The sequence below is a fragment of the Podarcis cretensis genome (genome assembly GCF_951804945.1).
Source record: "Podarcis cretensis genome assembly, chromosome: 9".
Lineage (NCBI taxonomy): Eukaryota > Metazoa > Chordata > Lepidosauria > Squamata > Lacertidae > Podarcis > Podarcis cretensis.
In genome coordinates, this window is record NC_137178.1 from 21,190,460 (window position 1) to 21,216,482 (window position 26,023).

General features: G+C 43.1%; 1 protein-coding gene across 4 annotated transcripts in view; it reads left to right on the forward strand.

Annotated features, from left to right (window-relative positions):
• The first annotated feature begins 1,150 nt into the window (after window positions 1-1,150).
• RAP1GDS1 (Rap1 GTPase-GDP dissociation stimulator 1) overlaps window positions 1,151-26,023 on the forward strand; it is a 101,752-nt gene continuing 76,879 nt past the window's right edge. For 2 of the 4 annotated variants that reach the window (XM_079990882.1, XM_079990883.1), the window contains exon 1: window positions 1,154-1,537. In XM_079990882.1, the coding sequence (XP_079847008.1) occupies window positions 1,534-1,537 (4 nt within the window). In that variant the 5' untranslated portion in view covers window positions 1,154-1,533. Of the gene's footprint in view, window positions 1,538-26,023 lie in introns of all 4 variants that reach the window. The other 2 variants (XM_079990884.1, XM_079990885.1) reach the window with 2 other exon arrangements.

Here is a 26,023-nt window from a genome sequence, read left to right on the forward strand (position 1 = left end):
TATTGGTAGTGATGGGCAAGCTCTTTCAGGGAAACTTGTGTACCTTTACTAAAACCTCTCACTGAAGAACCACTGATATGCCCCACCCCCCGCCAGAAATCTGGAGAGATCAGCACCCTATCCCAATATAAAGGCTCCCTCGGTGCTTTTTGTTAAATAGCAGTAGTAACGTTCAAAGGCTCCTTTATTAGGGCCGGGGTTGCACTGGAAACTCTCTGCCCTAACGTTAAGTGGGCAGGTGGCGGATCACAACCACCTACCTGTTTGGCTAAGGCCTGCGTTCATAAAATTGTACAGTTCGAAGGCACCCCAAGGCTCATCTAGTCCAACCTCCTGCAATGCAGGCTTTTGCCCAACCCACCAGCCTGATGCTCCACCAACTGAGCAATTCCAACTCCTTTAATACTGCTCTTAATCAGAACACTAAAAACTCTAGCTTTGGTTGTCTGCAGCTTATTTCCAGCGGGAATTAGTTTCAGTCCATGTTAGGAATTTGTGGGCAGCAACAGAGCTCTTCACAGGTGGGCCTACCAATTCCAGCCTCTGCATAAGGCGCGCAAAAAGGACCGCTTTGCATAGGACAACCCTCCGCCTGGCTGGGCTCAACGTGCATTCACCATTGTTACACACACGGAAAAAGGAAACGCACACACCCCAAGCCAAGCCCTGATCTTCTGAAGAACTGTACTGTATACTATAAAACCCGTAAGCAAAGCCACCCATGGCTGGGTCTCGCAGAGGGGCCCAGCAGCGTCCAAGCCAAGGGCAGGTGCGGCGACGGCGGCAGCAGCGCGGACACCCTCCCTGCTCGCGGATCGCAGGCCACGCGGGGCTCCTCCCCCCGGGTGGCCGCTCTGCACCCGCCTCCCCGCTCCTCCCGCTGCGCTGCCGGCCTTTGTGTTTCCAAAAGGAGGGCCTTGCCCGGATGTACGGAAAGGCACTGACTCATAATCCAGCCGGCATACACGGTAGCAGAGAGAAACCCCGTTTCACTCCCCTCCGGGCAAAGGGAAGCAGCAGCAGCAGCGGCAGGGCGGACTATTGGTCTCAGCCGGCGCGCGCGCGCCCTGGGCGCACGCACTCCGGAACCGTCCCCTGTGCCTCCGCCTCCTTTCGCTGCTTGCGAGTCAGGGCGCGGGCGCGGGCGCGGGCAAGCCTCCCTCTGCCTCCTCCAGCCTGGCGGCGCGCGCACGCACTGGCGTGCACACACACACACACACACACACACATAGACACACGCACACCCAGGCACGGCAGGAAAGGCAGCGAGCGCCCCGGCTGCCCCTGCCTCCTTCCTAGCCACCCGCCGCTCTGTTCTCCTCTGGCCGCCTCCGCCGCCGCCGCCGCCTGTCCGTGCGCCTCTTGGCCGCAGAGCAGCTGCACCGGCCTCGGGCCCCGCCTGTCCCTCCCTGGCCACTGGGGAGGCGGCGAGAGCGAAGCAGCCCCGCAGCAGCCGGCTGGGGGGAAAGACTCTCTCTTCTCCCAGGAGCGCCTCCTCCTCCTCCTCCGCGCCCCATTTCTCCGGGCGGAAACATGGGTAAGTCACCTCAAACCTCCCCGGCGGGTCCCCTCCCAGGGCTCGCCGAAGGAAGCATCTGTTTGGGGGGGGGAGGGAGGTCCAGGCGGAGTCCGAGGAGGTCGGAGAGTTAAAGGGTCTCGTTGGCGAGAGGAAGGTCCCTCTGTCTTTTAGGGGGGGCCGGGGAAACGGGGCCGGGAGGTTGGAGGAAGTGGGGCGTTCTCCCAACGCCACCCCCTCCCAGGCTCTCCCCCCCCCAGCGCACGTTGTGTGGCTTCTTAAGGTGCATCCTTTCCCCGTTGTCGTCCTCCCCCCCCTCCACCATTATGGGCCACCACCCCATCTCCCCAGTTGGCTTCCCTCTTTCTCGCTCCGTGTCCTACAAGCGGGAGAAAGAAGCGGACTTCATGCAACTTCCTCATCCGCACACAACCCGGGGATGGAGCTTGGGCTGGGTGCAATGTGCTTCTCTTCTCTTCTCTCCCCCCCCCGCCTTTTCTAATTGATGCTTTCCACCTTCAGCCTCCCAGGGATATTGCTGTCTTAGGGTACAGCAGGGGTAGCGGATGTATAGGAAGCCCATGACGACACAGACTCGGTTCTGATCGAAGTCGTGACTGCTGGGATTGTTAAAATAAAAGTAGATGCTGGCTTGATTTAGGGTGGGTTGAAATGGATGTTGCCTTCAGTGCATTTCTTGGTCACACCAAATCTGTGTGCCTCGCAATAAGGACCCCATTCTTAACTTAAAATGCACCGGCGGCCTTTCTTAAATATTAAGTTGATGCAGCTCTTGTGATGTTACCAGTAAATCAAGCAGCTTAATTAAGCTGAATATCAGTCTAATAAACTTAACCTCAAATAATTTGGCTTTGTGCATTCATAGGCTGGCTTAGTTTCCTCAGTATCAGGTAAATTATCTACAGTGTGTGTTTTGTCACTGTGATAAAGCCAGACTTTGCAGTATCCTTTTAAATATATTCATAATTAATATATGTTACTTGATGCTGTCTTCTGTCTCTTGTAAATCATGACTTTCTTGTGATGTAAAGCAAGCTGTGGACTTAAGGCTGCAATCTTGCACGAACCTACTTCTGAGGAGACACGCACAGGATTGCACTGTCATTTGGGAAAGTAGGATTAGCATAGAAATCTTCAGAAAACTGTGTTGGTCTTGAAAGTAGTGGGTGTTAACTTGCTCACTCAGCTTTTCTAAGGCCTGGCTCTCCAAACTGCTGATTGCATTGAAGATTTCCTTGGATGGTTTTACCAGCTGAGACATTTGTCTAAAAACATGATATGAGGTCATATGATGCAGCCACCTTGCTGAAGCTAAGCAGGACTAGGTCTGGCCCATGCATGCATGGGAGTCTACATGGGAATTCTGTGTATATTCCCTTGAGTTCCACAAGGAAAGAAAAGCAGGATATAAATATACCAAATGAACCTACTGCTGCCTATGACCCTACCTTGTTTTCAGACTAAAAGAAAACCATTATGTAGGGTATTATATATCAATTATTAATTTAAATATATAGAAGGGGAAAAGGAATTAACTAGCTAGTTACAATGGAGAAATACTAATGTCATTGATCTATGACAGAGATAGTGTTCAATTTGAAAGAACAGGCCAAGATTTGTTACTTTATTTTTTAATAAATAAAAATTATATACAAAAATTTAATAAATAAAACACTGGCATATTTGTGTTGGTCATTGCTGGCACATAGACTGTTTCAAAAGTGGAAAGCATGTAGGAAAGGCCTACCTCTTCTATTTTTAAAACAGAATATTTCTTGCCAGGTAATGTCTAGAGAAATGGGACGCAGGTGGCGCTGTGGGTTAAAGCCTCAGCGCCTAGGGCTTGCCGATCGAAAGGTCAGCGGTTCGAATCCCTGCGGCGGGGTGCGCTCCCGCTGCTCGGTCCCAGCGCCTGCCAACCTAGCAGTTCGAAAGCACCTCCGGGTGCAAGTAGATAAATAGGGACCGCTTACCAGCGGGAAGGTAAATGGCGTTTCCGTGTGCGGCTCTGGCTCGCCAGAGCAGTGATGTCACGCTGGCCACGTGACCCGGAAGTGTCTCCGGACAGCGCTGGCCCCTGGCCTCTTAAGTGAGATGGGCGCACAACCCCAGAGTCTGTCAAGACTGGCCCGTACGGGCAGGGGTACCTTTACCTTTACCTTAATGTCTAGAGATGGTTACTACTTACAACAAGCTACCAGGCGACTGGCTGTTTGCAAGCCTGTATTAACCATAGTTCAGGGGGAATTCTTGGGATATCTTCCAGCGCTTGAGCCTACAGAGGTGGTCTTGGTGTGATGAGGTATGGGATACTTGAGCATGGCAGCAAAGAGGGTTGGGGAGGAATCCAAGCAAGGCAGCAAGCAGCAGAATTCAAGCAAAGCAGAGTATACAGAAACCAGGCAGATATAAGAGGATAGAATTTGGTATAAAACACAGTAGGGCAGTACACCAGTACCCTCTCCCCTTTTGGGGGACTGTTTGAGGGAACAGTGAGGTCATGGAAACTAAACTGGTTTCAATGGGTGCAACATCTGGAGTCCAGGGTGCTCTTGAATTTCATCCAAGACAGAACCCTGGCTCCCCCCCTTTCTTTGAGACAGAAGCATTTTCAGAGTGGGACAACATATTGCGGCCAAGTCTAGCGTCTGAAAACCCTGTGATTACTTATCCATATTATAATATTAAATAAGTAAATAACAATATTTATAGTACAGTGATTATATATCTTACCCTTCAGTTTCCAATAAAACCCAAAGGGAGGTTTACATCAACAACCTAAGAAAGTTGGCAGCATGGGTAAGTTAAGAATAATTTAAAATCCTGGGTAAATAAAAGATTTTCACTTGGTTCTACAAAATGAATGCGTCTGGTGCTGCAAGCAAATTCTGATTTTTTTTACTGCCTGCTGGCCAAAATGGAAACAGGGCATTCTTGGGGTACTCTAGAATTACATGTTTAATGCATTGATTCCACCTAAGGTACCCTATATGGGAAGTGAAATGCCAGTCACTTGCCATGCTGGGGTCTTGACAACTAGAGGTATGCATGCTAATGATCTGTGTCTGGCATGGCTAGCAGCAAGTAGTGAAAACTGTTCCAGGGGGTCTTGGAACCTATGCGGTGACATAGCCAGAGTGGCTGTACTTGGGATGCTTTGAACTGGGTATGAATTAAGGCGCCAGACTGGCTTCTTGCTGCAAGCTAGTAGTGAACTGCAAAAAAGCTATTCTGGTATCTGAGATCCACTCACGAGATTTTCAACAGGAGCACAATGGATCCATCTACTGTTCCCTGCCAAAATTTTACAGAGTGGAACCATTTTGCTGCTGCTCATCCTTAACGTAGGATTTGAGAGTGAGTCTGAATGCTGCTATAACATCATTGGTAATAAGTAGAATGTTCACGAGGCTTTCTTTCCATGTGGGCACACGACTAAGGTTCTTTTGGCTGGCTGTTGGATCTTTTACTGCCCATACTTTCACGATTACATCATTCTTGTTGAGTAAGACCTTCCTGTAAGCTGTATCTCTACACGAATGCGTATATTTAACAATGCCTCCTGTTTAAGTGGTTCGGTAACTTGTATCTGTCAAAATTGTGGGGTCTCTTGTCTTTCTCTTCTTTCCCCTCCTCGTTACGTTTCCCCACTTTGAATTGCAGTCTTAGGTATGCTTACTTGGAAGTTGGGGCCTTTGATTACAATGGGACATGCTTCCACCAAGGTGTGTTTAGAATGGCAGGCTTGGGTTGCAGCATTGCATCAGGTTACCTGCCCTTCTTCCCTTCTACCTCCCTTTTGCAGCACTGGGTTGTAAGTTTTTTGGGGAAACTTGTAAAGTTGCTGCACGCAAAATCATGGTAACAGTTCTATTATTATGAGAGTTATTCTAAGGACATTGCATGTAGCACAGAAGTAGTGGCAGAATAAAAATTACCTTGTCATAGGAACACAGAAAGCTGCTTTTGATTGAATCATGTCTGTCATTCTCTACATCAGGGTGGTCCAACTTTTCATACCAAGTGGGCCACAAGAGTACTTTGACACGGAACCTGTGGGCCACACACTGCCATGCTATGTGGAGGGGGGACAAGGACTGAGCCCAAAATTTAACACACATACACCTGGCCCTCCTGCTTCCTCCCCTAAGCTGGCTAAGTGAGCTGCTGGCTTTGGGAAGGAGATGTGAGGCTCTGGCAGGGTCCTAGAGCCCCCTACTTCCTTTACAAAGCTGGGAAAGCGTTAACCAGGCTTTGGGAAGGAGACTGGATGACTCTAGGACCCTGTCAGAGTCCCATGCCTCCTTCCCAAATCCCAGCTCCTCACTTACCTGGCTTTGGGAAGGCCAAATTGCTGCAGGGGGCAGGGGCTGTCAAATGTTGCCTCTCCTGAATTTCAGACTGGCTTCCTAGCCCTACCTAGAGAAGCCAGAATTGAACTCTGGGCCTTCTGCATTTAAAGCATCTGCTCTAGCACTGAGAAGAAGTTGGGAGAAGAACTTCATACAGCTATGAACAGGAGGGGTTGTGCACTGTTGGAAGACGGCTGTAATCATGAAGGCTGCATCAAGGGAGCAGTGGTGCCACGGAATGGAGAGCCCTCGTAAAGGTTGGCTGTAGAAATGACTGCTTAGAAACGCCCCCCCCCCCGCCCGCCCGCATCCTGGTTTTTGGATAGCATACACACATCATGATTTGCGATATACTGCCAGGTCAAAAATCATGAAACCGATATCACAATATGGACTTCAAGCTGGTTTTGAACGCTATATTGTCCAGCCCTATTCCCAGCACACACAAACTCTTGGTTTTATTAGCAAAGCCAATGTAACCCCGTCGGTCCCGTTATATTTCACTCTGGTTCCACAGCCATTGCACCACTTCCAGAAGGCTTATTTTCTGAAGTGTTGCTATTATGCCTTTCGTTGGGAGGGGAGGAGAGGAGGGAAGGGTTGAGTGAGAGGAGGGGTAAAGAGGACAGAAAAGGCCACTGCTTAGTTGGCTGTAGGTGGTTCTGCAAGCATCCCTGCTGTTACTGAGGAAGTCACCATAATCAAAGCTTGAGCGCCTGTACAGTTGGCCTCATTTTCTGTCAGCAGGGCACTCACCAAACTTTGCAGAACCATCTCTCTTTGAAGACAAGCCTTTCATAAGAACTATTTTTTTAAAAAAAAACAACCCAGCAAATTGTAATGACTTTTCTGTGCTCAATAATTGTAGTATGAAGCTTTTGAGGTCTATGTAGCGGCTTTCATGTTAATCTTCCTCTCTGCTCTTTACAAGGTTTATTTTCTGCACTTTATAACAGTTGGAAAGCCTGAGAAATAATATATTGAGGGTGTTTTTTCCCTCCAGTACTAGATGTTCTTTGTGAGCTCCTACCCACTTGGTAAATCATGTCAAAGAATCAAACATTTGCTTCTCTGAGCACTAAATTGCTAAGTCAGTTTCATGATTAAATGTTTTGAATCTTCTACCCCTGAGAGGGTCATGTATGCAGTTGGGTTTCATATAGACCTTGTGAACATTAATATTCTAATCAAAAGATGTATGCCATTAATATATGTACATAGCAGTGTGTGGGAGCTCTGCAATTGTAATAGGTTGGCTTTCACTTACCTAAAGCAATTTTTCTGGAAGTGACTTTCTTTGGAACTGAGATTTTGTTTCTCTTGAAATTTTTGCCCTGAAAAATATTATATATATATATATATATATATATATATATATATATATATATATATACACATACAGAACTGTATTTCAGTATGCCAATTTGTATGATTCATTGAATTCATTTGCAATTATTATATAATGTGACAAAGGTTGAATATCTTGCAGTTGGACTTAGGACAGATTTTCAAAAACAAAAAGCACTCCATTACCTTTCGTGAATAAGAATTCAGGTATCACAACAGAAGTTTCCATTCAGGCCATTAATAGTATTCAAATACTTAATGGTTTCATGTGTAAATGGGCTAGTAGCTTTTATGGCTGTGTTTTCAGGCCTGTATCATATAGCATGGTATCCAGCATCAAATTAGCTGATGGAACAGGGCTTCCACTGCAGCCAGCTGTGGGGTGGAAAGGAAGCAGGATGTTGCCCTCATGGATTAGATGTTGCAAAGTGTGTGCATCTGGTCTTTAACATTTGCTGCTGGTTTGCTGGACATTTTATTAATGTTGGTGGAAATTTCATTAAAACTAGTCTTCAGTAGATTCTTTCTCTCTGCCCCCCCCCCCCGATCATGTATTGTCCTGAACCCCTGGTCTACCTGGCAGCAAGTCAGTATGTCAAGTCCAACAAGACCAGGGTCAATCCGCACAAGCAAAGTCAAAGGTCAGTAAACACAGTCCAGGGTCAATCCAAGTAGGCCAAGTCTGAAGTCCAACAGTCAGGATCCAGTCAAACCCAAACCACAGTCCCATAGAGTCCACCAACATGGCCACTTCAGTAGACACAGCACCTCAGCTCTGGTTCCTTTTTCTACTTTGTTTGCTGATTGCAGCAGCTGGGCTTGATGTGGCATGTAGCCCTCACCTGTCCGGAGCCTACTCCAGCTGAGGAATCACACCTCTCCTCCCAGAGCTAGCGAGCCCCACCTGGCCAACTAGGGAGCTGGGCTGTGGGCCCTTGCCTGCCTCAGCCTCCTAGAGCACCCCTGCCACTGCTCTCAACACCTCAGTGCCCACCATGGAGACAGGGTCCTCTCTGGTGATGGGTCCTGCTGCTCTGGTTCCTGTGCATTGACCTCCATCCCCTCACCATCTTCCATTACTCTGTGAGTACTTTCTTCCTCATCCCCTGCTTGCCCCGAAGTGTCCCAGTCCCAACTACTGCCATCACTGGGACCTCTTCCTTCTCCCCGTTGTACTGCCAGTTCATGCATAAGCATTGGCCTATATGGTGGTAACAATGATAAACTATATTGTTTATGTATCACCTGGTAGGGGGAAGTGTGGGTAGGGGAAAGCATATTTCAGGAATAGGAGCATGCAATATACTGAGATTTCAGTTCTCGGGTTGCTTCGCTTTATATGGATTTAGCACTGTTGAGTTTTCAAATATGTTAATAGCTTGGAGTTCTTTTTTCATGTGTTAAATACTTCTAATCTAAGCATGTGTTAATAAAAAAATAGGACCTCGTCCATTGAGAAACCATATTGGTGTCTCCATGGAGTGCCAAGGTCCTTGTCAAATGGCCAGACTTGTGAGGCATCAAAAAATCTATGCAACAAAGGCATTTGGGGCGACAGAGTATATTGTTATTTTTCTGTTTTGATATGATTGAAGATGCAATAGAAGTGCATCTTTTGTTGTATTGCTGTGTTCTTGGTTTTGGAGGCTTTGGGGCTGAAAATAGGATTATAAATAATCGTAGTTTAGAAAAACAGTGAGTAAGAGGCATATAAATAACAGCTAATAAAGATGCATAATGATACACGGTGTAGTAGAGAATATGGAAAGGGATAAATATTAGAACCTTGATCATAATACTAGAACTCGGGGCTATGTTGAAAGAATCAGGGTAGACAACTTCTTCGCACGGTGTGCAAACGAAGAAGTTTGCTCTGTCAGGACATAGTGAGGCCCATCAGCGTGGCTTTGTTGTTGTTGTTGTTGTTTAGTCGTGCCTGACTCTTCGTGACCCCATGGACCAGAGCACGCCAGGCACTCCTGTCTTCCACTGCTTCCCACAGTTTGGTCAAACTCATGCTGGTATCTTCGAGAAGACTATCCACCCATCTCGTCCTCTGTCGTCCCCTTCTCCTTGTTCCCTCCATCTTTCCCAACATCAGGGTCTTTTCCAGGGAGTCTTCTCTTCTCATGAGGTGGCCAAAGTATTGGAACCTCAGCTTCACGATCTGTCCTTCCAGTGAGCACTCAGGGCTGATTTCCTTAAGAATGGATAGATTTGATCTTCTTGCAGTCCATGAGACTCTCAAGAGTCTCCTCCAGCACCATAATTCAAAAGCATCAATTCTTTGGCGATCAGCTTTCTTTATGGTCCAGCTTTCACTTCCATACATCACTACTGGGAAAACCATAGCTTTTACTATACGGACCTTTGTTGGCAAGGTGATGTCTCTGCTTTTTAAGATGCTGTCTAGGTTTGTCATTGCTTTTCTCCCAAGAAGCAGGCATCTTTTAATTTCGTGGCTGCTGTCACCATCTGCAGTGATCATGGAGCCCAAGAAAGTAAAATCTCTTACTGCCTCCATTTCTTCCCCTTCTATTTGCCAGGAGGTGATGGGACCAGTGGCCATAATCTTCGTGTGTTTTTTTTATCTTGAGCTTCAGACCATATTTTGTGCTCTCCTCTTTCACCCTCATTAAAAGGTTCTTTAATTCCTCCTCACTTTCTGCCATCAAGGTTGTGTCATCTGCATATCTGAGGTTGTTGATATTTCTTCCGGCAATCTTAATTCCAGCTTGGGATTCATCCAGCCCAGCCTTTTGCATGATGAATTCTGCATATAAGTTAAATAAGCAGGGAGACAATATACAGCCTTGCCGTACTCCTTTCCCAATTTTGAACCAATCATTTGTTCCATATCCAGTTCTATCTGTAGCTTCTTGTCCCACATAGAGAAGAGGCCAATTTATGGAGGATAAGGCTATCAAGAGCTAGTGGACATGGTGGCTATGTTCTGCTTCCACTGTTGGAGGCAGGGTGCATAGGGCATAGGGATTGTGCTGTTGTTCTCCAACCCTGCTTGAGGGCTTCACACAAACATTTGGTTGGCCACTGTGAGAACTGGATGCTGGAATAGATTGCCAGTTGGCATGATCCAGTAGGGTTCTTCTTATGCTCTTAGTAACGTGGTGCAGACGATAATGAGAAATGTTTCTGTTATCCCATGATTGCTGGCGGGGGGAGTGGAGGCTGAAGCAAAAAAGGCAACTTGCTTAAGGGCACCTAGTGAGTTCATGGTTTAAATGGGCTTCATAGCTCATGTTTAGGGGCAAGTCAACAAGGAATTTCTCCTTTGCAAGCCCCATTTGAAATGATTTATCAGTGATTTATGTGCAAGTAGCAGCAGGGGAATCCTTAAAAATATTATATCTTCCTTTATATGCAAGGTGCTTTTTATTTGTATACCATATTGATTTTGGTAGGATAAGCTTTGTGGCTTCGATGATCTTGTAGTTGAAAGTATAACTCTTCACCTAAATCTTTCATTATTATTCTTCCAGCATGTAGCATCAGACACTGTAGGTTCAGCAGTAAACAGATATCAAGCAGTGATGTGGGTTTAATGAAAAAGATTCCAGAAATGTTCTGATGCCCTGGAAAGTGATCTAATCTAGTATATTTATTTTACTTTTGCTTAGTAAAGAAAGCTAGACACTTCAAAACTGCCATACTTGTCTAATACTGTATTTGCAAGTAATAAAGCACTGGAATTTTTTCTGCCCACATAGCTGACATCAACTTTATTGCACAAATGTTTTAAACAAGTTACTGGCTTGCTCTTTTCACCTACTGCAATGCAAAATTATTAGTCCTGACAGGGAAATCATAGAATCATAGAGTTGGAAGAGACCACAAGGGCCATCGAGTCCAACCCCCTGCCAAGCAGGAAACACCATCAAAACACTCCTGACATATGGTTGTCAAGCCTCTGCTTAAAGACCTCCAAAGAAGGAGACTCCACCACACTCCTTGGTAGCAAATTCCACTGTCAAACAGCTCTTACTGCTTCCATAGATAGATCACTTCAACCTCTAACTCACTTAATTTACTTATATCTCTACATTTCATTCTTTAACACTCATTTAGCACTCTTAAGGCTTATTTCACTATAATTTTGTCAAACTTTCTCTGTATTCAAATGGGCTTAAAACCTTAATACCTAACAAAACACAGTAACACCAACAGTATAATGCAGGTATATTAAGAACTTATTCATGAAAGTGCAGATGTAGTAGAAACTTGTTTCACATGTTTGAAATGCATGGGTTTTAAAAGGAATAGAATGACTCTGCATAAACTGCAGCTGAGTTGAACTGTAGCTCTTTGTTAACATTCTTATATAATTATTCTATACTTTTAATAATAAAAAAGATTTAAAAAATAACTTTCTGCAATAAAAAAACCCCAAAAGGTTTAACTGCCCATCTAAGTGCAAGCAGAGAAGAAACCTGGCAGATTTTCCCAGGAGAAAAGCGTTGGGTCAGGATTTCCGAAACTTGGGTCTCTGGTTGGTTTTGGACTACAACTCCCATTATCCCTAGCTAGCAGGACCAGTGGTCAGGAATGATGGGAACTGTAGTCCAAAAACAGCTGGAGACTGAAGTTTGGGAAACCCTGATCTAGGTGCTACCATAAGGAAGGCCTTGCCTTCAGTGTCCACTTTTAATACTTCTGACAAAGGTGGTATAAATGTAAACATGTGCCTTGCACCTCTGCAAGTGTATTTTGTCCATGACTTTAGGAGATTTAACTTAGATATGTACTTTAAGCATTTATTCGAATCAAAATATGACCCTGCTTGTTTTTAAAAGTTGCTGTCCAGTTGACCTTGTAGCATGGCCAGCTAGTTCTATATGTAGCCGCATATTAGCATCTATACTAACTTCATTTTTTCACTGCTTTTTGCATGCTGTGATTCCTTAAATAATAATTTATTCTGCTTTTCTCCTGAACTATGCTGTTTGCTTCCTTCACACCCTATTGTAGATTGTTTGCTCCCAGGTTGTAAGATAAACGCAAGTGGTTGAACCAGGAAATTCCTTCAAGATAGGTAAAGGGACCCCTGACCATTAGGTACAGTCGTGGCCGACTCTGGGGTTGCGGTGCTCATCTCGCTTTATTGGCCGAGGGAGTCGCCGTACAGCTTCCGGGTCATGTGGCCAGCATGACTAAGCCGCTTCTGGCGAACCAGAGCAGTGCACGGTAACGCCGTTTACCTTCCCACCGGAGCGGTACCTATTTATCTACTTGCACTTTGACATGCTATTGAACTGCTAGGCTGGCAGGAGCAGGGACCGAGCAACGGGAGCTCACCCTGTTGTGGGGATTCGAACCGCCGACCTCCTGATCAGCAAGTCCTAGGCTCTGTGGTGGTTTATCCCACTGCGCCACCCTTCAAGATAGTCAGAAGTAATTGGTTGCTACTGCCGAGCTTGTCTTCCATTCTAAAATGGAAACGTTAAAGAGATGCTGAGGGCCATTTCCAGGATTATTCAACACCTCCATTCTAAATGTGTTTTGTTGGAAGGAAGTGCATTACTTTCAGGCAGGTGCAATTTAGGATCACAGCCAAAGGTATTTGATAAACAGCACAGCATTAAAAAAAATCTCAAGGTGGCTTAGAATTAAAAAAAAAACCACAGTCCAAGAAACACTGTGAATTCATTAACATCTCAAAAATAACACCGTGATAGCACAATGAAAAAAAAAAAAAGAACCATAGCAAACAATGTTGAAAATGAGGATATCAAAATCAAACCATACCTGTAAAAAGTTCCCAGATAAACATTTTTATTATATTTTAATATTTTAGGTAAGCTGCTTTGATTTTTTTTCCCCTCAGGGTGGAATATAAATAACAGTAAATAAGTTAGGTGAATATTGTCTAGCTCTCAGCCTAAGATCCACTGAGAAGAAAGATCTGTGGAAAATCCTCTGAACAACACGAGGAAAAAGCGCTGCACTGTCTGTTGTCTTTCTTTGTCATAGGGATAATTAGAAGGAACTAGAAGAAGGGTCATGGAAGGGAGGTTTGTCTGAGAATCTAGCAAGATGCTTGACATGATGGTTGCCACACACCATTGGCAACATAGGGTAGTTCTTATAGGAAAGTATCCATTTTAGCTGGAGACGTGATAGTGCCACCTTCCTCCAAACATCTCCCCTTCCATTCTCATTTCATGGATCTCATGACATTCCATCATAAACCCTAGGCTGGCTTCCTGTCCACTTTCAGATCTTGCACAGATTCCATTCAGGGTTTCATTTTTCTTAATCAAAAATAGTGATTGCACTCTCTAAAAAACAAAAACCCACCACAAATTTTTGAATTCGTTTATTTATTTATTTTGTATACCAACCTAAGATCAGGGTGGTACACAACTTTAAATCACAGTATTATTTTAAAGGAAATACTGTGCATAATAAAGACAAAGACAACCCAATAAATCGCCCCTTCCGTAGCACATTTAAAAGGGCATCAGATGTCAATCAACAAAAGGCATGGTTAATGAGGAACGTTTTCGCCTGCTGCCTTAAGGTGTATAATGTAGGTGCCAGCTTAACCTCTCTGGGGATTCCACAAATGGGGAGATCTGATCGTTTGAAACCCAGATTACATTACTTGTTCTCACTCTACATTTATTTTTCCATCTATAAGATGCCCCCATGTATAAGACGCCCCCAATTTTTGGGGACTCTGATTTAAGAAAATGGGGGAAGATGGCCCCCATGTGTAAGATTCCCCCAAATTTTTGACATTATTTTTTAGGGGGGAAACCTAGTCTTATACACACAAAAATACGGTATATATTTTTTGAAAGTAGAAACACTGATACTCTCTGAATCACCTGAAAAGGCCTTGTGGTAGCTTTTAGTTCTGCAGTGTATTGGTTTAAATGGTTTAAATTGGGATACCTTCACATGAGCAATGGTCTTTATTTAGATGTTATTAAACGAATGCTTTTCGGTACTGTCTAGTACATACTCTTGTACTTTTATGTTTTGTAACACAGATTTTGGATTCTGCAAAATCCCTACAGTTCTATCTCAGCGTTTTCTGTGGTGAACCCATAGCAAGAATAGACATGGCTTAGTACAGGAGTGCCCAGCATGGTGCCCTTCAGATGAAGTTGGGTTCCCAATTCCCATCACCCCCAGCCAGCAGGGGCAATGGAGAGGGATAGTGGGAGTTGTAGTCCAGCAACATCTGGAGGGCACCAATTACTAGAGAAATTTTTAATACCACATGAACTATATGACCATGTGCTATTCCTGCTTAAATCCCAATGCTGGCTTCCTGTCTTCCCAAGTTTTTTTTTGTTGTTGTTATTTTCCTTCAAAACCCTCTATGGCCCTGTTTCCCCCATGACTTTTCTTTTTTAAAAAAAATAAATAAATGATATTTTATTAATTTTACAAAAGGAAAAGAAGACAATAAACATCAAAACATCGACAAATACCAACATTCAAATAACAAAAACAAACAATCAAAGCATAATCAGAAAAAAGAAAAAAAGAAAAATATTACACATCTTAAAAAAAAATTTAAACAAAAAGTTTTACATAAAAAGAAGAATAAAAAAGAACTCTTTTCAAATTCATATCCTTCATAACCTTATTTTCCTGACTTCCACCCGCCCTCCTTTCTTGTATTCCACTTCAAATTTAATTCAGCAAGTTCATTTTTATTAGTTTTATCATTTAAAAATTCCTTCAAATATTAATTTATATTGTTCAGATTTTCATCCAATATCTATCCCTTCTTTCATACTCTTATTTATCTTATTTACTAGAACCTCTTCGTTTCATTTCAATGTCCTCAACATTCAAAAATTTTACAATGTTTTTGTAGATAGTTTTTAAACTTCTTCCAATCCTCTTCCACCTGCTCTTCTCCTTGATCTCGTATTCTGCCAGTCATTTCTGCCATCTCCATGTACTCCATTACTTGCATCTGCCATTCTTCCAAGGTGGGTAGATCTTGTGTCTTCCATCCCCCATGACTTTTCTTCCTCCAGCGGTGCTGCAGTCAGCCACCCAAATGTTTGCTTTATCCTCTGATTTACTAATCTGAAGATTTATACTCCACCTTTCAATCACATGATTCTCAAGGCAATCTATGACTAATTGGTAATAACACAACCCCTTCCCCAAACTCACACATCCCCTGCAGTGGCTCTTTGGCTGGTAGATGGACCCAATTCACACTTCCTTTCAGTTCTTCAGTCCCAGGTCAGCTAGGAGTGGGGGCCAGGTGTGGGGTTTTTTTTAGCAAGGAGGTGGGAAGCAAACTCCCTGCAGCTTCATCGTCTCAGTGCAATAGGTGTGTCCAATGGATGACTCTCTTATTGACCCTGATGCCTGGAGCTGCTTCTCACAATCCCCCCTCAATGCTCCTCCTAATTTCATCAAATCCTTCCTCAAAATCCACCTTTTCTTTGTCGCTTTTGGCAGAAGTGCTTACCCTTCAAACTCTACTGTAACCAAGGCTGTGTATAACTGAAATTCTTGCAATTTTTTGGCGTGTTTTTGCTTTGTGTACTCCTTCCCCTCTCCTGCTGTCTTGTTTTGTGTTGATTTCTTGTTTTTTTAAAAGCGCCCTCTTGTAATTTATAAAGTGCTGTGTCTGTGGATGATGCTATATGAATAAATAAAATAATGGAATAGGTTTGGTCTCCATTGGGGAAGAAGCAAGAGAGAGCAAATGGAATAAGAAAGCAAAGTTGTGGTGATATAGAAAGGAGACGAGAAACAACAGTGTAAGGGAAAGAAATCTAATGGGCAAATGGTTTAGTGGAGCAATGAAAGAACACAGTGTGCTTAAATAAAAGCTGAAAGATAGATTAAAGTTATGGAGGATTCTGGTACACTAGCTAGAAAACGTACTCTTTCTGCCTCTTGAGTAAAATTAGGACACCTTGGTAGAGAGGTAACTGTGAAACACATAGACCTACGGAGCAGTAGTTCAGTAGATTCATTTTTATAGCAGTTCCTTCCTGTGTCACTCATAAAAAATACCTTGGTAAGGCGTTTACATACATAAGAGCATGTGACAACATTCAAGAAAGGGAAAGCCATTTTTGTGTACCCGTGTATAATACAATAGCCAATAGTTCCTGGAGATTAACTTCTTAAATAGGTTGAGAACGGTTGTTTGCAGGGGTTGGGTCCAGTTCTCCTCCCCGTTTCTCCTGTGACCACCACGTGAAGCCACATTGCAGCTGTGCTGCTACACAAATCCCCCCAGGCGGCTGTTTGTATCACTCCCCAAACTATTAACACCCCCTAAATTCAAACGTAGGGACAGTGATTGTCCAATACAAGAATATATGGACTAACCCTAGTAATTAGTAGTAATGATATTTAACCAATAATAACAATAGTTATTTATTATTTATATTTGTACAATAATTTGAATGTCTACTTAGAAGTAAGTCTTATTGAGCTCAGTGAGGCTTATCCACAGGTAAGTGGATATAGAATCGTAGCCCAATACTGCGCTACTGTAGAAGTTACTTGTAAGTAATGCCTTAGTATACATTAGAGATTTTTCTGGCATTGTATTAATGCTTGTTTTAAAATAGAAATTTTAATCTGTTCTGCATATTAAAGTGGGGAACTCGTGGAAGGGAGCGAGGTCGATTTTAGGGGAGGGAAAAACATTCTTAATATTGGGTTAATTGTAATAAGTTTAAAACTTGGGGTAAGAACTTGTTGAATTTAATTGAAAGAATTGGAATACAAAAGGGGGTGGGGGGGGGAAGTCCTGGAAAAATGTTATTGAAAATAAGATTTTTCTTTTTCTGTTATATTTGAAAATGCTTAATAAATATTATAAAAAAAAAAATAGAAAAACTCTTGTCTGAAGGATGATGGTGGGACCATATGTCCTACAGGTGCTGTTATTTTTGTGTATTTTTCAGTGTGTATCTCTTAAAAAAAACAAAACACCTTTGTAACTATAAATAAAAACAGTTTAAGCAATTTTATACCTGGCGGGAAGTGTGGTAGGCTCTTCCAGTTAGGATGCACACTTCAGAAAAGGAAATAGACAGTAATAGACTTCTCTCTACATTATGCCCACCATTCTACCTGTAGGTTGCGAGACTTTACCTGGGATCTTCTGCCTATGAAGCTAGGAGTCTGCCACTGAGCTACTACCCTTCCCAAAGTATATATTTGAGTAGAATACAAGCATAAGAGTCTTTTCTTGTACAGGGGCTGGAAAGCAGCAATGGCCTGGCAAAAGAAAGAAAGTCTCTCAGAAATGGGAAGTGGCGGTGGCAGATGCTTGTGAAATCCACCCAGTTGGAGAAGCACTACTGCTGCTTCTTTAAGAGAAGATGCCTTAGCAGAAATGCCTACACAGGTAGAATTCTATTAGTATTTGCAAATGCAATTCTAGTCTTTTGGTGGCAATTTATCCTCTTTTAAAAGGCCTCAAACAACCATTTTCTGTGCACATAGAGCTCTCCCATTCACATCAATGGCAAGGCAACTGCATTTCCAGCTCCATATTAGTTGTGTGCATTAGCTGCCTCTAATGCATGTGAGTGGAAAGGGAAATCTTTAATATGAAAAGGAGTTATGTGTGGTTAGTGAGGATCACTTGCAGAACTCTGAATTGTGTTGGGTTTTTTTATATGCAGTATAAGAGATAATTAGTCCCTTTTGTTGGAAATAGGATAAAAGTGCTGCAGTTGAGGGCAGGGAACTGAGTTTTAAAAACCCAAAACATAAATGATGAAAATAGAATTTTTCTCTTCCAATGTCACAAACTCATAATTTTCAGCTTTGCAATAAATTAATATATTGCAGGCCAATTCTGTGTATGTTTACTTAGAAATTATTTCTATTGTGCTCAGTGGGGCCACTCCCAGATAACTGCATCTGTATTGGAACTATCTTAAACTGTGTATATATGGAATTGTTTTTAAATATTTGTATTGTTTTTATAGGTTGAAATGCTTTTATTGGTGTATATACAGAATTGTTTGTGTACTTTTCTCATTCTATTTGTTTTATAATTGTATATTTTATCACTGATTAGGGATGTGGTTGGCGCTGTGGGTAAAACCTCAGCGCCTAAGACTTGCCGATTGCATGGTTGGCGGTTCGAATCCCCGCGGCGGGGTGCGCTCCCGTTGTTCGGTCCCAGTGCCTGCCAACCTAGCAGTTCGAAAGCACCTCCGGGTGCAAGTAGATAAATAGGGACCGCTTACCAGCGGGAAGGTAAACGGCGTTCCATGTGCTGCGCTGGCTCGCCAGATGCAGCTTGTCACGCTGGCCATGTGACCCGGAAGTGTCTGCGGACAGCGCTGGCTCCTGGCCTATAGAGTGAGATGAGCGCACAACCCTAGAGTCTGTCAAGACTGGCCCGTACGGGCAGGGGTACCTTTACCTTTACCTTATTTTATCACTGTAACCCAGCCTGGGGCCTAACAGTAAAGGGCAGGTAGGAAATAAAATAAATAAGCATGTAGATGTTTGTAGATGGGATAGGATGAATCTGGAGGTTTTAGAATGAAAGTGTGTAAACTCCTTGGTAAATTATTACTCTATTTTGAAGGACTCATATTAAAACCTAGAGACTTCCAATACATCTTACAGTGTATTTAACAATGAAGACACCTCTGGGTTTACTTTATGGTGTACAGAAGCCTTATGCAATTTTAATTAGTTCTCTTATGCACAGGTAAGAACCCTTCAAAATCAGAATGCATAGAAGGAGTATATTGTCAGATTAATAATACAAGACCCAGCCATGCTATCTGATTTAGTCAGAACTCCTTATTGATTTTAACAGAGAACTTGCTTAAAAATCAGTGGTGGTGTATGGACCTTTGGTAATTTTTCCTCTGAAAAAAATGCCACAAATTTAGCACAAAGAACACTTTAGAAATATTTCTACAGACCGTAATGGAAAGAAATATACAGTACAATAGTTGGTTGATATCTGCCTGTCTCAGGAGACAATGAAATAATAATAATAATAATAATAATAATAATAATAATAATAATAATAATAATAATATACCTTGCCCATATGCTTGGCTTGCCCTAGCTTCTCTGGGCAGCTTCCAGCAAAAATACAGGGGAGAAGAAGAAGAAAAAAATCAAACATTAAAGACTTCCCTATTCAAGGCTGCTTACAGATGCCTTCTAAAAGTTCTATAGTTACTTATTAACTGACATCTCCTTGACATCTGCCGGGAGGGTGTTCCACAGGGTGATTGTGACTTCTGAAAATGCCTTCTGTCTGGTTCCCTGTAATTTTTCTTCTCACAGTGAGGCAACTGCTAGAAAGCTCTCAGAGCTAGATCTCGGTGTCCAGGATGAACGATGGAGGTGGAGATGCTCCTTCGGGTTTACAGAGTGCACATTTGGGAGTGTAGTGAAACCATTGGAGGGCTACAGATAGGGTGTTAGGGGAGGGGCAGTATCGACTGCTAGGGGACATGTGAAGCTTCTTCTGGGGTGGTATGACCACCTTTGGTCCCCTCCGCACACTCTCACCTCTCACCTGTGGCTCCTAGAACTTGACAGCAGCCACACCCCGGAAATGCCTCTGACCGGCTGGCTAAACAGTACAATAGCATAGATACATGCATTTATTTCAGTGTGTCATCTTAAAAGTGCTGATGATATGTTTCCGTTCTGAGAAAACAGAATAAAGAAGCAATATATATATATATATATATATATATATATATATATATATATGCCTTCTACTTGTTCAGTCTTTGCAACCATGCATTGTACTTAGAGTAGATCCACTGAAATGAGTAGCTCTAAATTAGTCATGTCCATTAATTTCAGTGAGTATAGGTACGACTACTCTATGTCTAACATTGGGCATATGCGGTTGTTTTTAAGCTATTATATTCCCTCCAGATGAGTCTTAGGCTTTGTTGAATTTCCAGGAAAGGGTAAGCTTTCCAAATGTGTAGCAATTGATACAAATTGATTTATATGCGTCTTCATAATTTCCCTCATAACAAGAGAGTTTAGTCAAAGAGGCTCTTTAGGCCTAGCTCACAGCTGTGCTACTGGGTTGATGGGACTTGTAGGCCACAACATCTAGACTGAGGGCACCAGGTTGGGGAAGGCTGGCCTAACACCATGTTGTTGGAGGTTAGTTTTTTAGTTCCACTCTGTTCACGTAGGCAGCCAGCTTAAGAACTTGTAAGTTACACATTATCTCTGGCATCAATTGTGTTGCCCTCAGCAGCTGCTTGGTCTTGCCTACAAGGCAGAACTGGCCTTGGACCTAAGATATTCAGAGATTTTTGGCTTAAATCAGCTGATTACATTAGGCCAGAGAATTTTAGGAAGACAGCCGAGAACGGTGTGTGTGTACACACACACACACACACACACACACACACACACACACACAGTGATGCAAAGAAGGAAAGCCCTCATAGAGTGGGGAAGTATACAGCAGCATGAAAATCTTGAGATAATGGCTTTTCCAGCCTTCAGATGATGATAAAGTCGTGTATTCCCAGAGGGCTGAAGGAGCCCACCAGGTTCACTGAACAAAGTCTATTGAATGACACATTTCTGAGGAATGTAGCTGTTTAGAGTTGGAAAGAACTGAGGTGGAAAAGAGTAAAGAATTCAGCTAGCAAAATTAGAATTGGTACTGAAAATGGTATAGTTATCCTATTTGAGTATTTGTCCTTGCTGATGACTAGTCAGATTCAGATATTTACATCCTTGGTAACTTTGGCAATTTCAGCTGGCTGCATGGAAATTTTCAACACAGTACTCTTAACTTCTTTATATTTGAGATTTTCATAATTAAAACCATCAATATCCAATAAAAGGCACTCAGCTGAGAGCAGATTAATACTGTACCATATAAAATCCAAGATGAAATGTTAATAAAAATGAAATCACCATACTTTATCAGAACTGTCAGCATTAATTCTAATCTTGTTTGCAGAGCAAATATTGCAGCATTGCATTGAGATTTCTTTGCAGCTATACTTAATTGTTCTGACATAAGGTATTGGGGGGGGGGGGAGATAGAAAGGGTAACACTTAATGAGGAAGCTTTTCCATTCTCTCAAGATGTTAAGAGAAGATTTGTTTACCTGTGGAGATAGGCACTAAAGTTTCTAGTATAAATTAATGGACTGTTTGAACTGCTGTTAAAAGAAGTATGGGATTCAAATTGTTTAGTTGCATTTCAGTTTCAAAATCAAATTAATGTAGGGTAATATGGGAAAGAGAGAAAATGTAGTTCCCTGCACTGAGGTGACAGGAATCCTCTAGTGTAGACATCTTATGAAACAGGATACATAAGATGTTCATCAGACATAATAAACTTCCTACTTCCCTGAATAGACATTAGGGAAGGCTGAAGACTTCTTACTTGAGATCTGCACAGGGGGAAAAATTTCACAGTTGACTAGTCTTAAAGAGCATTGAAAAATCCAGGAATTTTGCAGTGAAAAAGTGGCCCTTTCCCCAGTAAATTATAGAATTGTGAGTCAGCTCATATAAGCAAGTCTTGAGTTTTGAATTATCTTAAATGTAGTCTTACCAAGTCTTGGATTATACGATAGTATAATTGTAAATTTATGACTTACTGATTAATTAAAGGGTTCTGTTGGATCCTGATAATTTACAGAAGGAATTTATAATGCCGATGGACTATTATATCTGTAATAGGATGAATTTATATCCACACGTAAGGGCATGCCACAAGGCTGTATAGTAGAAGTTCCACCAGCCCGTAAGTGTTGTATCTGACACTGGGTAATGTAGGGAAATCTGTCCTTGATGAACATGGTCAAGGTCAGTGAAAGAGCTTTCTTGTGTGTCCTTGCATTGAAGACACAACTGAGCTCAAGATTCTGTTTGAAACATGTGGTTAGAAAGATGACATGCTCCTTTTTTTTGGCACCTAGAGTACTGCATGCAAGTACTGCATCCACAAAAGGTGTATATGTATACACCTTTTGTGTATATGCACACACGGGTTGCGATTCAGCGCTTCTGCTCATGTGCGACCGCCAAAACCCGGAAGCAACCCGTTCCGGTACTTCTGGGTTTTGGCGGTCCGCAACCCAAAACGGACGCGGGTGGCACTGTGGGTAAAACCTCAGTGCCTAGGGCTTGCCGATCGCATGGTCGGCGGTTCGAATCCCCGCGGCGGGGTGAGCTCCCGTCTTTCGGTCCCAGCTCCTGCTCACCTAGCAGTTCAAAAGCACCCTTAAGTGCAAGTAGATAAATAGGTACCGCTTTATAGCGGGAAGGTAAACGGCATTTCCGTGTGCTGCGCTGGTGCTGGCTCGCCAGAGCAGCTTCATCACGCTGGCCACGTGACCCGGAAGTGTCTCTGGACAGCGCTGGCCCCCGGCCTCTTAAGTGAGATGGGCGCATAACCCTAGAGTAGGACACGACTGGCCCGTACGGGCAGGGATACCTTTACCTTTACCTTTTTAACCCAAAAAAACCCAACCTGAAGCGGCTGTAACCCGAGGTATGACTGTACTGTATGTTTCTGTGCATCTGTTCAACACATTCAAGAGATGAACAGCGAATATGATAATTCTGTGTTGAATACTGTATTTAGCACCTGTCTGGTGGGTGATAACATCAGCGTTCACAGCAGAAATTGCAGAGGGAAGTTGGGCACATATGGAAAGCAGGAAAATCTATTAGATATGTGAGCAAATAGAGGATATATATTTTTCATTGCTACAGTTGGTAGACGTTAATAGATGTGTCTCATCTTGTTTTGTGACATTGTTTACACTTTCCTTGGTGTAAACCAGGACATATTTTCACAAGTGCATGTTAATAGCCATTTGGAAGCCATGCATGTCGGTTTTCAAATGTGTCTGCTTTGAACCGAGAAAGCTACACCAGTCGGCTATTTTGTGTTGCAATGCCTCTGCTTTTGGTGAGATAGAGTAGCTCATTCAGAGTGCTTCGTGTGGTGTTCTCTCAGCTGCTTTAGTAGGAAGTCATTGAGGATTCACTCGAGAGCATCCATTGCAAACTGTGAAGACCTTGAGAACAGACTCAAAGATCCAGTGCAGATGCAACAGCCTAGAACTGTGGCTAAGGGTGGCCCTGGGACTGCATGCTCATTGCTCCCTATCCACTTTTTCAGCAGGGGGCAGGTCCACTGTCCCTCAGACCTTGTGGGGGGGGCAGACTATATTAGGGGGGGGGATGAACTAATTCCTATGCCCCACAAATAACCCAGAGATGCATTTTAAATACAGTGGTGCCTCGCAAGACGAAAAGAAGCCGTTCTGCGATTCTCTTCGTCTAGCGGTTTTTTCGTCTTGCGAAGCAAGCCCATTGACGGCTTAGCGAATTAGCGCTATTAGCGGCTTAGCGGCTTTTAGCGGCTTATCAGCTTAGCGGATAAGCGGCTTAGCGGCTTAGAAAAAGGGGGGGAAAGGGGGGAAAAGTTGGAAAAACTCGCAAGACATTTTGTCTTGTGAAGCAAGCCCATAGGGAAATTCGTTTTGCGCAGCACCTCCAAAACGGAAAACCCTTTCGTCTAGCGGGTTTTTCGTCTTGCGAGGCATTCGTCTTGCGGGGCACCACTGTAAAAGGACACATTCTACTCATGTAAAAACACACTGATTCCCAGACCATCCACGGGCTGGATTTAGAAGGTGATTGGGCCAGATCCGGCCCCCGGGTCTTAGTTTGCCTACCCATGCATTAGACTGACACCAACTTAAATCGCAAGTTCAGCCAATGTTCTCATTAACAGCATTCCTTAAAATCCTGGTTGAATGGGAACCCTGGCTAGCCTTAGCTGTTGTTGAGTCTGGTGCCTCGATCACCATAAATGGAATGAAGCAGAGCTTTCATGGAACGGAACACGTGGTCTTGTCACCTGCTCCCTGCTCTTATAACAGAGCAGATGAATTTCTGCGACCAGGTAATGCAAATTAGAAAACTTTGCAGTATTATTGTGCACAGACATTTGTAGGGACCAGATTAATGGGGGGGGGGGGCACGCAGGCTACAGGAGGAGAAATACAAAAAAAAATGCCTCCATCCATCTTTCACTGATGGATTCCTTCCATCAGCAGATGAACACTATTAGGTACTACGCTATGTTTGCATATTAGATATATAATATAAATGCCAAGCATTTGAATTAATGATGTTACTAATGTGACAGCTTCATTATAATGAGGTTTCATATTTCCCTTTAACCGCGCCACCTGTCATTCATAAACTCAACTATTTGTGATCTACATTGTGGCAAACAAGAAATTTTGACGGGACTTAAAGTATTTGAGAACTTGGAGTTAGAATTGAAGTCATTCTTGTTGCGTTTTACTTTATATGGTCCATTGCCAACTGCACCAGTTAGGATTTCCTTAACAAACTTCAGCACGGAGGCTATTATTAAATGTCATCTCAGAGAGCAATGCTATCGCTTGACCGTTCCATAGTCTCCTAAGAGTTCTTGCATATTTATTCTGGAATAGATTGAATGGCATGTTGTTGGTATTGATGTGACCTTCTTGTGCTCCTTTTGATATGGCAGGTCTTTTTTTGCTAACGTCAAATGATTTGTGTTTCAAGAGGAGAAATCAGAAATGGTCATTTGGCTCAGGAATGGCAAACCTGTGTCCCTTCATATAATGTTTGTCTTAGCTACTACCTTTGGCCATTTTGACTGGGACTGATTTTATTTTATGATTATTTAATTTAAAAGGGCTAGTGTTTCTTGCTGTTAACCAGAAGGTTGGTGGTTTGAGCCCACTAGGGATGGCTGTGAGCAAGATTTCTGCATTGCAGAGAGTGGACTGGGTGATCCCTGGGGTCCCTTGCAACTCTACAATTCTATGATTCTATATTCACAGCACACAAGCAGCCATCCATCCAGACACTGACTAAACCAAGACCTGCCTGGTTTCAACTAGGCAGTAGCCTCCAGACCAGGCATCCCCAAACTCGGCCTTCCAGATGTTTTGGGACTACAACTCCCATCACCCCTAGCTAAGAGGACCAGTGGTCAGGGATGATGGTAATTGTAGTCCCAAAATATCTGGAGGGCTGAGTTTGGGGATGCCTGCTCCAGACCATACCCAGATTGGAGTTGGAGTCAAACAACATCTGGAGGCGCATCCTTCATTTAATCCTTCATATAATTTTGTCTTAGGTGGGGCTGTTGTTCCAGTTTTAAAGGCTATAGTTTAATTAATGGCCTTGCTCTTAATCAATCCACTTTTTAAATTGGTTAATTAATTTTATAGCATCTTGGCACAGATGGTATTTTGAAAACGTGAAGATAACTGTTTGTCTAGAATTAACACCACAGAGGGAGAATTTGTGGAAATATCTTAATCCCGACACTCAAAATCTACCAAGGGTATGTGTACACATTTTTCATTGTGTGCACACACACAATTTTAAATTTGCCACCGTTGAGTTTCCTTTCACAGGGAATAGCTCTTGCTTAAAATCTGCAAAAAAGCATTAAGAATTAATCAACAGGATTAATCCATCAGTACTTTTATCTCCCTATGTATGAAGATTCATGTGGTAAAATAAGGTACATGCAAAGTTGGAAAGTTTCAAGTGTAGTACTACAGTGGTGCCTCGCAAGACGAAATTAATCTGTTCCGTGAGGCTGTCCATATAGCGGTTTTTTCGTCTTGCGAAGCAAGCCCATTGACAGCTTAGCGGATTAGCGCTATTAGCGGTTTAGCGGCTTTTAGCGGATCAGCTGATAAGCGGCTTAGGGCTTAGGAAAAGGGGGAGAAAAGGGAAAAAACCCCGCAGGAACTCG